Below are 12,998 nucleotides of genomic sequence, written 5' to 3' on the forward strand. Positions count from 1 at the left end.
AATGAATGTGTATGAAAGCATTTTATTGACTGCGACATTATTCAAATATAATCAAGCTGCGGTCTCGTAACCAATAAAAGGACATGAATAAATAATTCACACCTAAAAAGAGAAACACAGTGTGAACAGAAAGTGATGGGAAAAAGTCCAATTTTTCTGTTTTCATTTTAGGAATAAGAAAAGTAACCTGCCTAGTTCAGTCGGACAAAACTCTTGGCTTTTTCCTATATGCTACCTCGTCTTTAATCTTTGTATTCCCTAGTGCCTTGCATATATTTGTTAAATAAGTGTTTGAATTGACCTGAATTAGATCTCTGGATAGATTTTTTCCTGCTTTTTCTTGGTAACTGATAACATTTATTTAGGCTGAAGGAGGAGTTCCCTGCCTGGTATGAGAAGCTTGTTCTGGAAATGGTTCACCATAATACAGCCTCCTTAGAGAAGCTAGTAGACAGTGCTTGGTTGGAGATCATGACCAAATACGCTGTGGGAGAAGAGTGTGACTTTGAGGTAAGCACCTTTTTTTTTTTTTTTTTTTTTAATGTGATTTGACTTGTTAGGGTTGGAGCTTCTAACAGATTACAGAACGTATTTGTGTGTGTGTAAAACTGTGTTGTATTTGAAGTCTGCTTTATTTAATATCAAGTATTATAAAGATTAAATTTTAGAACTATATTGATTATCGGGAATTTTTAATGTTGTGATAATTGCTGTACTGGGTACCATTGTCCCGTTGTTTCCTCTGCTTAGCCCTTTTAGATAATTGTTATCTTGACATCTTTTTGTTTTGTAATTTTTTTCATACTTTGTTTAAAAGGCTTTTGGATGTGTTTAATCCAAGGCTGTGGTACCAATAAGTAAAGGAATTCATTTTACTACAATAGTGAGACAGTTGACTTTTTTTCCGTTTAATTTGACTCATAACGACCCCCACAATAGAGTGGAACTGCCACATAGGGCCTTCTAGGCTGTAAACTTTCGGGGAGCAGATTTCCAGGTCTTTCTCCTGTGGAGCCACTGGGTGGGTTTGAATCCCCAACCTTTCAGTTAGCAGCTTAGCAAAGCGTTCCACCACCAGGGTTCCCTATGTAATTCCTTGAAAGCTTAGAGTAAGATTCAGGAGGAAGGGAACGAACATTTGTTAAATATCTGTATATATCGGATATAGTGCTAGTTGCTTTACATAATATCTTGAAGAATATACACAGAAATCTTGAGGTGGTAAACAGACTCAGATATTCAATTAGCTTGTTCAGCTTTATATAATGTATCTAGTTAAGAGTGCTCTCAGCTGTAAGTAATGAAATATCTGACTGTGGCCAATACTTCGAAAACTTTAACCTAAATGAAAATCACTAAAGCTTGTGAAAATACATCCTTGGATACTGTCCCCTGAGAGTTTGGCTCAGAAGTTCTAGGGTAGGTCCTAGGGTGATAACGCTGTCGTACTGGGACAACACGTGGAGTAGCACTGCCTTAAGCAATAAGGGGACACTTGATTATCTCACATAGTAAGTAATGGAGGTAGGCAATCCCAAGTTCGGTATAGCAGCTGAATGATATCGTCGAGGAACCTAGACTCTGCAGTTCTCAGTGTGTTGTTTTGATCCTTAGGTTTGTCACCTTATGGTTGTGAGGTTTTGAAGTGCTCATGTAAGTAGGCCTCTGCACATCTGTCATTTGTCGTACTGTGGTAGCTGGCTTGTTGCTGTGATCCTGGGAGCTGTGCCAGTGGTATTTCAAATACCAGCAGGATCACCCATGGTAGATAGGTTTCAGGGAGCTTCCAGACTAAGACAGACTAGGTAGAGGACCTTGTAGTCTTCTGCTGAAAAAACTGGCCAGTGAAAACATTATGAGTAGCAGCAGAACATTATCTGATACAGTGCCAGAAGATGAGCCCCTCAGGTTGGAAGGCATGCAAAATGTGACTGGGGAAGAGCTGCCTCCTCAAAGGAGAGTTGACCCTAATGACGTGGATGGAGTCAAGCTTTCAGGACCTCCATTTGCTGATGTAGAATGACTGAAGATGAGAAGAAACAGCTGTAAACATACGTTGATAATCAGAACGTGGAATGTAAAATTTATGAATCTGGAAAATGTCAAAAATGAAATGAACTGGATAAAGGTAAAGATAGCAATATTCTAGGCATTAGTGAGCTGAAATGGACTGGTATTGGCTGTTTTGAATCGGACAGTCATATGTTCTACTCTGCTGGGAATGACAAATTGAAGAAGGATGACGTCACATTCATCTTCAAAAAGAACATTTCGAGATCTACACTGTCGGTGATAGGATAATATCCATATGCCTACAAGGAGGACTAGTTAATATGACTATTAAATTTATGCATCAACCACTAGTGCCAAAGATGAGGAAGTTGAAGATTTTTACTGTCTTCTGCAGTCTGAAATCGATGGAACATGCTCTCAGGATACATTGATAATTATAGGTGATTGGAATGTGAAAGTTGGAAACAAGAAGGATCAGTAGTTGGAAAATATGGCCTTGGTGATAGAAATGATGCCGGAGATCCCATAGTAGAATTCTGCAAGACCAACGATGTCTTCATTGCAGATACCTTTTTTCAAAACATAAACAGCGACTATACATGTGGACCTCACCAAACAGAAAACATAGGAATCAAATTGACTACATCTGTGGAAAGAGACAGTGGAAAAGCTCAGTGTCATTGGTCAGAACAAGGTCAGGGGCTGACTGTGAAATAGACCATCAGTACTCATATGCAAGTTAAGTGAAGCTGAAGAAAATTAAAACAAGTCCACAAGAGCCAAAGTATGACCTTAAGCATATCCGCCTGAATTTACAGACCATCTCAAGAAGAGATTTGATGCATTTAGTAATAGAAGACCAGACGAGTTGTGGATGACATCAACGACATCATATATGAAGAAAGCAAAAGGTCATAAAAAGACAGGAAAGAAAAAAAAAGACTAAAATAGATGTCAGAAGAGACTCTGAATGTTGCTCTTGAACGCAGAGTAGCTGAAGAGTTTGGAAGAAATGATGAATAGCTGAACAGAAGATTTCCAAGGCAGCCGGAAGACAGAGTATTATAATGAAACGTGCAAAGACCTGGAGATAGAAAACCAAAAGGGAAGAACATGTTTGGCATTTCCAAAGCTGAAAGAACTGAAGGAAAAATTCAAGCCTCGAGTTGCAATTTTGAAGGATTCTATGGGCAAATATTCATCTATGTAGGAAGCATCAAAAGAAGATGGAAGGAATACACAGAGTCACTGTACCAAAAAGAATTGGTTGATATTCAGCCATTTCAGGAGGTAGCTTATAGACAAGAACCAATGATATTGGAAGAATTCCAAGTTGTGCTGATGGTATTGGCAAAAAACAAGGCTCCAGGAAGTGACGGAACACCAATTGAGATGTTTCAACAAATGGAGGTAGCACTGGAGGTGCTCACTCGTCTATGCCTAGAAATTTGAGAGGCAGCTACCTGGCCAGCCGACTGGAAGAGATCCGTATTTGTGCCCATTCCAAAGAAAGGTGATCTGACATTGAGGAAATTAGTGAACAATATCATTAATATTACATGTAAGCAAAATTTTCTGAAGAAAATTAAAAAATGGTTGCAGCATTACACCGACAGGGAACTGCCAGAAATTCAAGCTGGATTCCGATGAGGACGTGGAATGAGGACTATCATTGCCGATGTCAGCTGAATCTTGGCTGAAACCAGAGACTACCAGGAGGATGTTTACCTGTGTTTTATTGACTACACAAAGCCATTTGACTGTGTGGATCATAAAAAATCATGGATAACATTGCAAAGAATGGGAATTCCAGAACATTTAATTGTGCTCGTGTGGAACCTGTACACAGACCAAGAGGCAGTTGTTTGAACAAAACGAGGGGATACTGTGTGGTTTAAAATCAGGAAGGGTTATGTCCTTTTACCATACTTAGTCTGTATGCTGAGCAAATAATCTGAGAAGCTAGACTATATGAAGAAGAATGCAGCACCAGGATTGAAGGAAGGCTCATTAATAACTTCGATATGCAGATGACATAACGTTGCTTGCTTAAAGCAAAGAGGGCTTGAAGTGCTTACTGATAAAGATGAAAGACCACAGCCTTCAGTATGGATTACACCTCAGTGTGAAGAAAACAGAAATCATCACAACTGGACCAGTAAGCAACATCCTGCTAAACGGAGAAAATTTACTGAAGTTGTTAAAGATTTCATTTTCTTGAATTTACAGTCAACGCCCACGGAAGCAGCAGTCAAAAAATCACATGACATATTGCATTGGGCATATCTGCTTGACCCAAGCCGTGATGTTTTCAGTTACCTCATATACATGTAAAAACTGCACAGTGAGTGAGGAAGACCAGAGGAGAATTAGTGCCTTTCAATTATGTTGTTGGCCAAGAATATTGAATATGCCATGGACTGCCAGAATGAATAAGTCTCTCATGGAAGAAGTACAGCAGAGTGGTCCTTAGAAGAGAAAATGGTGAGACTTCTTATGTATTTTGGACATGTTATCAGGAGGGACCAGTCTCTGTAAAAGAACATCTTGTTTGGTAAGGCGAGAGTCAGTGAAAAAGAAGACCCTTGATGAGATGGTTTGACATAGTGGCTGCAACTGTGGGCTCAAACATAGCAACTATTGTGAGAATGGTGCAGGACTGAACAGTGTTTCATTCTGTTGTACATAGGGTTGCTGTGAGTTGGAACCGACTCATTGGCACTTAAGAACAATCTAAGCAGGGCAGGAAAATCTAACAGAAGCACCTCCCTCCCCCCTACACACACCACAGACCTTGACCCCCATGAGTTAACGGCTAGACCTTGATTTACATGGCCAGCCGCCCTTAGCTGCAGGGTGGCTAAGAACGTGAGTATCTGATGTTTAAGCCCCAAAAAAGGCAAGCTGGCAAGGAAGAAGAGGGAGGGGAATGGCTTAGATAGTCCACCAACAGTATGTGCTAGTCATATATAGCCAGTAAATGATGGGACCAGGATTCAAACTCTTGTTCCAGAGTCCCTGTTCTTGCACTAATTCACTCTGACTCCCGTATCTCCCAGATACTTCTTTGTTATTTGTAAATCTGTAGAATATATCCGTGGGTTTTAATCACACACTTTATAACAGTCAGTATCCTGGCAAGAAAACAGATGGCACACTCATGGTGTAATTGAATTGAGTTTAATAAAAAGAGTGTTGACAACTGACAACAATCTGATCAAGGTCAAGGAAAACTTAACAGGAAAGGCTAAGTTCCCCAGGGGCATCAGCACTAGAGAGGTATTACCACTTGTAAACCCCAAGGGAACTAGAGTAGGGAGTGGATACTGGAACCATGACAAAGTAGCCACAGTTATGGAAAAGTACTTTGATAGCGAGATATAACCAGTCTGTTAGGCAGGCAGCCAGGGGAATAAATACCCAAGCCTCACTCTTCTTCCACCTTCTGATTTTCTGCTGATGCTTCCTGTGGGTTGAACCCAACCAAAATCTAGAGCACAAGGGAGCACTTTGCTGTAGGTCATAAAGGTCTTCATGCTTAAGCACAGAGCCAGGAAGAGGAGACAGGAGAGGGATTTGGAGTGGCAGAAGGAAGATACTCTGCACACGTCTGTAACAATGTGTACACCACAGTTTGTTTATTCCTTCACCAGTTGGTGGACACGGGGATTGCTTTGACTTCTAGAAATAGAGCTGTTATGAGTATTCATGTACAGCCTCTGGATGTACACATGCCTCTTTTTTGAGTAATGACATGGGTGTAACTTCTGAAGGAACTGCCAGACTGTTCTCTGATATGATTTTGCTATTTCATGTTCCCACCGTCACTGTCTGAAAATTCCAGTTCCTTTGTATCTGTGCCAACACATCTTAGCTGTTCTGAGAGGTGAATTGTGGTGTCTCATGTGGTTTTAGTTGGCATTTCCCTAACGACTAACAATATTGAGCATCTTCTCATGTGCTTGTTGCTGTCCGTACACAGTTATGCACCACATAACGTCTGTCCAGGCAATATCGAACCACATGGAAGTCCCTGGTCTGGTGTGTGCCCTCGGGGGGATGCCCACAGCCCAACTTGGCAGTGAGCCTGTCCCACTGCTCCCCACCCGTGGGAAGAGGTGCCTCTGCCGTTGAGAGGAGTGGGCGCCAGATCCTGCTCCCAAGTGCCCAAGGTCAGCAGGCATTGCCGGCCTGTTCAGGGCGGGGGCACCGGGTCGCTGAGACCGTTTCTCTGCCGCCCTGGCCTGTGGTGGAGCCTCCCCGCTATGATCTTCACGGGCTGCACCTGCATGCTCCCCTGAGGAGCCCACAGTGGGAGCTGCCTCAGCCCATGCGCTTGGGAGTCTTGCAGACCCAGGTGTTTGTATAACGTCCAGATCACATAAGGTTCTATCTCACGGAACGTGTGGTGGAAGTTAAGCAATGTGTGACTGTATTTATGTGTTCTTTGTAAGTGTCTATTCAAGTCTTTGCCCGTTATAAAAATTGTTTTTTTTATTTTTAAGCTTTGAGAGTTTTTGATATATTCTGGATATAAGTCCCTCATCAGATACGTGCTTGGCAGATATTCTCTCTCAGACTATAGCTTGACTTTTATTCTCTTAACTGTTTTTTGAAGAGCAGAAGTGTTTAGTTTTAATGAAGCCAAATGGAAAATAAATAACCTCACCATATCAGCAATCATATTAAACATAAATGGTCTAAACATTTCAGTTGGAAGATAAAGATTGTCAGACTGAATAAAAATACAAGACCTCACTACCGTATTTTTAGGCAAATAATGCTCTCCTCTTAGGTTTGCTTGTCAACTGTATCCGTCCCCGGCAAGGTATTTTTATAAGCATTGCTATGCAAAATTTTTTTTTAATGTGTTCCTGTTTAAAAAAAAAAAAAATAGCATACTGTCCATATGAAAATACCTACCTCGTAGTGGGTAACCATAGCTGGCAAACAAACGTAGGAGGCATGCGTTATTTGTGTGAAAATATGGTACAGGCCTCTTACAAGAAAGATAAAACCAAACCACTTGCCATTGAATCAGTTTTGACCCTTGTCAACCCCATGTGTTGCAGAGTAGAACTGTGCCCTGTGTGGTCTTCAAGGAAGCAGATTTCAGGCTTTTCTTCCAGGGCCCCTCTGGGTGGGTTTGAGCTGCCAGTCTTTTGGTTAGTAGTGAAACCCTTAACTGTTCGCACTACCCAGGAACTCACAAGAAAGATAAAGTAGGATAAAATTTATAAGGATCAAAAAAAAGTCATTACCAAAGCTTACTCAAGAAACAGAAAATTTAGTCGCCCTGTTTATCTACGAAGGAGTTGAATTTGTAGTTAAAAATATTCCTACAAAAAACCCTCCAGTCCCAGATAATCTTTACTTGTGAAGTCGACCAAACATTTAAGGAAGAAATAATACCAGTTCTGTATAAACTCTTCCAGAAAATAGAATAGGAAGGAATACTTAGTAACTCATTTTATGAGGCTGAACAGAACCAAACCTGTTGTCATGGAGTTGATTGCAAGTCATAGTGACCCTACACAACAAAGTAGAACAGCCGTATAGGATTTTCAAGGAGCAGTTGGTGGATTCAAACTGCCGACCTTTTGGTTAGCAGCCAAGCTCTTAACCACTGTGCCACCAGGGCTCCTTTATAAGATTGGGATTACCCTAATACCAAAACCATATATGAAAAAAACTACAGACCAATATCTCTCATGAAAATAGATGTAAAAGTTCTAAAATTTTAGCAGACGAAATCCCATACTGTATTAACAGGATAATACATCTTGACTAAGTGGAGTTTATCCCAGGAGTACAAGGTTGGTTTAACATTTGTAAGTCAATATAATTTTCCATACTAATAAAAGGGAAAGCTATACGATCATTTCAGTGAAAGCAATTCTGAATAAATCTCAGCAAACTACAAATAGAAACCTCCTGAACTTGGTAAAGGGCACCTACAAAATAACCTCCAGCTAACATCAGACCTAATGTAAAAGAGTAAATGCCTGCTCTCTTCACTCTATTTAACATTGTACTGGAGATTCTGGCCAGTGCATTTTGGCAAGAGAAGGAAATAAAAAGCATCCACGTTGGAAAGGAAGAATGTCTATGTAAAGAATCTCACGGAATCTATAAAACAAAGCTCCTAGAACTAATTGAGTTAAGCAGGGTGGCTCAGTATACAAAAATCGGTTGTATTTCTGTGTGCTTGCAGTTGGTGCAGTGGTTAAAAAATGCGGCTGCCAGCCGTAAGGCTGGCAGTTTGAATTGACCAGCCACTTTTGGAAACCCTATGGGGCAGTTCTACTCTGTCCTTTAGGGTCGCTGTGAGTCGGAATCAACTTGACAGCAGTGGGTTTGGTTTTGGTTTTACGAGTCTCAGGCTACTCCTCAACGATGGGGTAAATGGGTAGCAGCAAACAAATTAAAATGAAAAAAGTCAGTACCATTTACAATAGCATAAAAAATATAAAATATTTAGAGATAAATCTGACAAAAGATGTGCAATACTTGTACATTAAATTATAAAACATTGCTGAGAAAAATTAAAGGCCTAAATTACTGTTGTGTGTGCCGTCGAGCTGATTGCGACTCGATAGTGACCCCATGTAACGGAGCAGAACTGCCCCGTAGGGTCTCCTAGGCTGTAACCTTACGGGAGTAGATCCCCAGGTATTTCCTCCTGCAGAGCGGTTGGTGGGCTCAAACTGCCAACCTTTCAGTTAGCGGCTAAGTGCTTAGCCACTGCACCACCAGGGCTCCTTAAGGCCTAAATAAATGGAGAGTTATACCTTGTTCATGGGTCAGATGATTCATTATTGTTAAGATATCATTTCTCCCAAACTAATCCCTAGATTCAACACAATTCCATTAAAATCGCAGCAGTGTTTTTTGTAGGAATCATCAAGCTGATTGGAGCCCCTGGGTCGTGCAGATGGTTATGGGCTTGGCTGCTAACCAAGAGGTTGGAAGTTTGAGTCTACCCAGAGGCACCTCAGAAGAAAGGCCTAGGCAGTCTGCTTCGGAAAATCAGCCATTGAAAATCCCATGGAGCATAGTTCTACTCTTGACAAACGTAGGATTGTCATGAGTTGGGATCCACTTGATGGCAACTGGTTTTGCCAAGCTGATGTAAAATTAATTTAGAAATGCAAAGAACCTGAAATATCCAAAACAATTTTGAAAAAGAACAAAGTTAGAGATTTAATATTGTCTGATTTCAAAACTTATTTTAAAGTTTCAGAAAATCAAGGTAGGTAAAGATAATCGAACACAACAAACAAACAGACCAAAAAGACAGATCAGTGGAACAGGATAGCATCATAAACAGACCCGCTCACACCTACACACACACACACACACACACACACTTATGATTTTTTTGTAGAGATGTGTGAAGGATAGTCTTCAGATGGTGCTGGAACGATGGGCTATCCATGTGTATAGTTAACTTTTCTTTAAATTGAATATTCTTGAACTGTATTTATGCATATTTCAGTCTCATTGCTAGTGTACTGGTTAGCATTTGGCCTTCTACGTTAGTACATAAATTAGTATATAAATTGGTACAGCAATGAATTTTGAACCAGACTGATTATTTGACTTTTTAAGATACCAGATTTCAACCTAGGAGTCTGAGAGATAAAGTTGGAAAAATCACTGTACTTGGCTGTGTTAGAGTTTTAGTGAAGTTTTTTCATGTTAGGTGGAATGTGTATTAGCTCATATAGACCTACATTGTAACCTGTAGTCTGTTCTTTGTAAACCTCATCTTTAGGTCTTCAGTTCTTATTTATTGTCTCTGATTTCTCCTATCGTCCTAACAGGTTAGGAAGGAAAAAATGCTCAAGGTGAAGGTCGTGAAGATTCACCCTTTGGAGGCCGCTGAGGGGAAGTCTGCTGGTGCCTGTGATTCTCCATCGAGTGACAAAGAGAATTCCAGTCAAATTGCTCACGACCATCAGAAGAAGGAAGCAGCTCTAAAAGAGGATGAAGGAAGGAGAGAAAGTATGAGTATGTATGATGCTAGCTTTCCTTACTGAGTTAGGAGACCCTGTTCATTGTATGTGAATCTGTTAAAGTTCTCTAACAACTGAATTTGTAATCGAGTTTTGTCATCTTTTTGTACTGTGATGGTTGGCATGTTGCTGTGATACTAGAAGCTGTGTCATTGGTGTTTCAGATATCAGCAGGGTCACCTGTGTTAATCAGATCTCGTCTGTCTTAGTTATCTAGTGCTACTGTAACAGAAATACCACAAGTGGGTGGCTTTAACAAACATTTTCTCACAGTTTTAGAGGCTAGAAGTCTGAAATCAAGGCTCCATTTCTAGAGGAAGCCTTTCTCTCTGTTGGCTCTGGGGGAAGGTCCTTGTCTCTTCAGCTTCTATTCCTTGACTTCTTGGCGATCTTCATGTGATGTGGTGTTTGTCTTCCCCTGTCTCTGCTACTCACTTGCTTGTTTAATCTCTTTTATTTCTCAAAAAAGATGGATGTCACATCTGCACTGTATTAATACTGTCTTATTAGCATAACAAAGAAAACTTATTCCCAAATGGGATTGTACCCACAGGTATGGGGGTTAGGATGTACAACGCTTTTTTGGGGAACACAGTTTAATCCGTAACACATTGGATCTTCCAGACTAAGACAAACTAGGAAGAAAAGTCTGGTGATCTACTTCCAAAATTAGCCAGCATAAACCTTATAGATCACAGAATATCGTCCGATACAGTACTGGCAGATGGTGCAGGCCTGGGCAACTTTTCTTTATGTACATATAAGGTTGCCATGAGTCTGAAACAAACTAGAAGGCAACTAACAACAAGCAACTAAATTTATAATTGTGTTTTGCAGCTAGTCATGGTTTTGTTCATTAGTGATTCAGAAAACTACCAGAAGTTCCACAAAGTGAACTACGACTTAAATCTTCCTAAACGAGACAATCATAAAGTCATTATAGGTAGTCCCTGACTTATGACATTCAAGTTACACAAACCACACTTAATGACCGTCTCTTGTTTTGTAAATCTTATTGTTAGTAATATGTATTACAGACGATATTGCAGCCTGTAATTTGCTGATGTTATTCTCAGATGTTCACTCGCTGTTGTTCAATGTTATGATTTATAAAGATACTGATAATAAAAGGCAATAATAATAAAAACTAAAAAAAAACAAAAAACAAGATATTCAACTTCCGTCAGAACCAACTTATGATGGAGTCGTCGGAATAGACTACCTGTACCTCTAGTTGCTTAGAAATCTATGTGAACACTCCTAGCTACTCAAGAGGGCATAGGAAGCCTGTTATTCCTTTTTCTTAAAGTAAAACATACGGTCACGCATCGCTTAATGTCCACGATACGTTCTGTGGGACAGGACGTTATGTGATTTGTACTTAGTGCGAACACCATACTATATACCTTATAGGGTTCACCTCAAGTCATGGCAGGTGGGAGCCATCTTCTATCTGAGCAGAGAGTACGTCCTGCACGTCGAGTGCACATAGACCATTCTCTACGTGTGTTCGTTGGACCCCAAAGGCAAGGCCGAGATCTTGATATTTGGGCGGCCTTATTCCCAGAGGGATGTAGCCAAGGTGATCATGAAATTGGTTGATTATCATCTCAAGCGCCGGGTGCAAAGTTCAGAGCAGGCTGTGGATGCTGTCCTGGAGGCCAGCACCCATAAGGTTCCAGACACTGCAAAGGCCTGGGTTACCAAGCTTTGAAGGTAGTTTGTGCCCCGGGGCGGGAGCCATGCAGAGGTTAAAGTGGAAGCCATATTTTGTACTCTGTTCTTATAGGGCCTGCTTCTACCTGCGGGGTTAAGAATGATTTCCTATGTTAAATGTTAGCAAACAAGAATTTAAAGTGTTCTAATAATCTAGTTTTAAAAAAAAAAAAAGCCATGGAGATATACACGGTTGGATGTTGCTAGAATGGATGTTATACGGTGCATGACTCTTGGTACACGTGCGTGGAGGGGGGACAATCAGGCATGTTGTAGTTAGGTCCCTACGTCAATTCTTCTTCAGTCTTCCTTATTCATTGTACAGCTTTTGCACGCATATGAGGTGATTGAAAACACCATGGCTTGGGTCAGGTACACCTTGGTACTCAGGGTGGCATCTTTGATTTTTAACACTTTAAAGAAATTTCTAGCGGCCAATTTGCCCAATGCAGTGCATCTTGATTTCTTGTCTGCTGCTTCCATGGGTTTTGACTGTGGGTCCAAGTAAAATGAAATCCTTGACAGTGTCAGTCTTTTTTCCGTTTATCATGATGTTGCTTATTGGTCCAGTTGTGACAATTTTTGTTTTCTTTATGTTGAGGTGTAATCCATACTGAAGGCTGTGGTCTTTGGTCTTTATCAGTAAATGCTTCAAGTCCTCTTCACTTTGAGCAAGCAAGGTTGCGTGACCTTCTTTTAAGATCTACCTTGTGTGGGGTTTGATGAGCTTCTTGGATAGATATTTTCTCATCTTTCAGGATATCAGGGAAGTTTTCTGCCAACAAATCTTCAACAATTCTCCCTGTATTTTCTGTTACCCCCCACCCCCCATTCTGGTACTCCAGTCACTCATAGGTTATTCCTCTTGATAGAGCCCCACATAATTCTTAGGTTTCTTCGATTTTCAAAAAAAAATTTTTATCTCATTTTTCCTCAAATAAGTTGGTGTCAAATGCTTTATCTTTAATCTCACTAATTCTGACTTCCATTGTTTCAATTCTGCTTCTGTGACTTGAGTTGTCTAATTCTTAAATTTTATTGCTAATCTTTTGGATTTCTGTTTGCTGTCTCTCTGTGGATTCTTGCAGCCTGTTAAATTTGTCGTTATGCTCTCGTATTACCTATTTAAGTTTCTCTGTTGCTTTGTCTGTGTGTTCCTTGGTTTGTTCTGCATTTTGCCTGATCTCCGTCCTGATCTCTTGAAGAGCTTTGCGTATTAATCTTTTGAATTCTACCTCCAGTAATTCCAAG

General features: G+C 40.4%; 1 protein-coding gene across 2 annotated transcripts in view; it reads left to right on the plus strand.

Annotated features, from left to right (window-relative positions):
* Positions 1-12,998, plus strand: part of BAZ1B (bromodomain adjacent to zinc finger domain 1B) — an 82,585-nt gene that overhangs the window by 17,736 nt on the left and 51,851 nt on the right. Inside the window, exons 3-4 of one of the 2 annotated variants that reach the window (XM_049902722.1) lie at positions 366-510; positions 9,840-10,026. In XM_049902722.1, coding sequence (XP_049758679.1) covers positions 366-510; positions 9,840-10,026 — 332 coding nt within the window. The remainder of the gene's footprint in view (positions 1-365; positions 511-9,839; positions 10,027-12,998) is intronic. The other variant, XM_049902723.1, reaches the window with a different exon arrangement.

This window comes from Elephas maximus, chromosome 12 (genome assembly GCF_024166365.1).
Source record: "Elephas maximus indicus isolate mEleMax1 chromosome 12, mEleMax1 primary haplotype, whole genome shotgun sequence".
Taxonomy (NCBI): Eukaryota; Metazoa; Chordata; class Mammalia; order Proboscidea; family Elephantidae; genus Elephas; species Elephas maximus.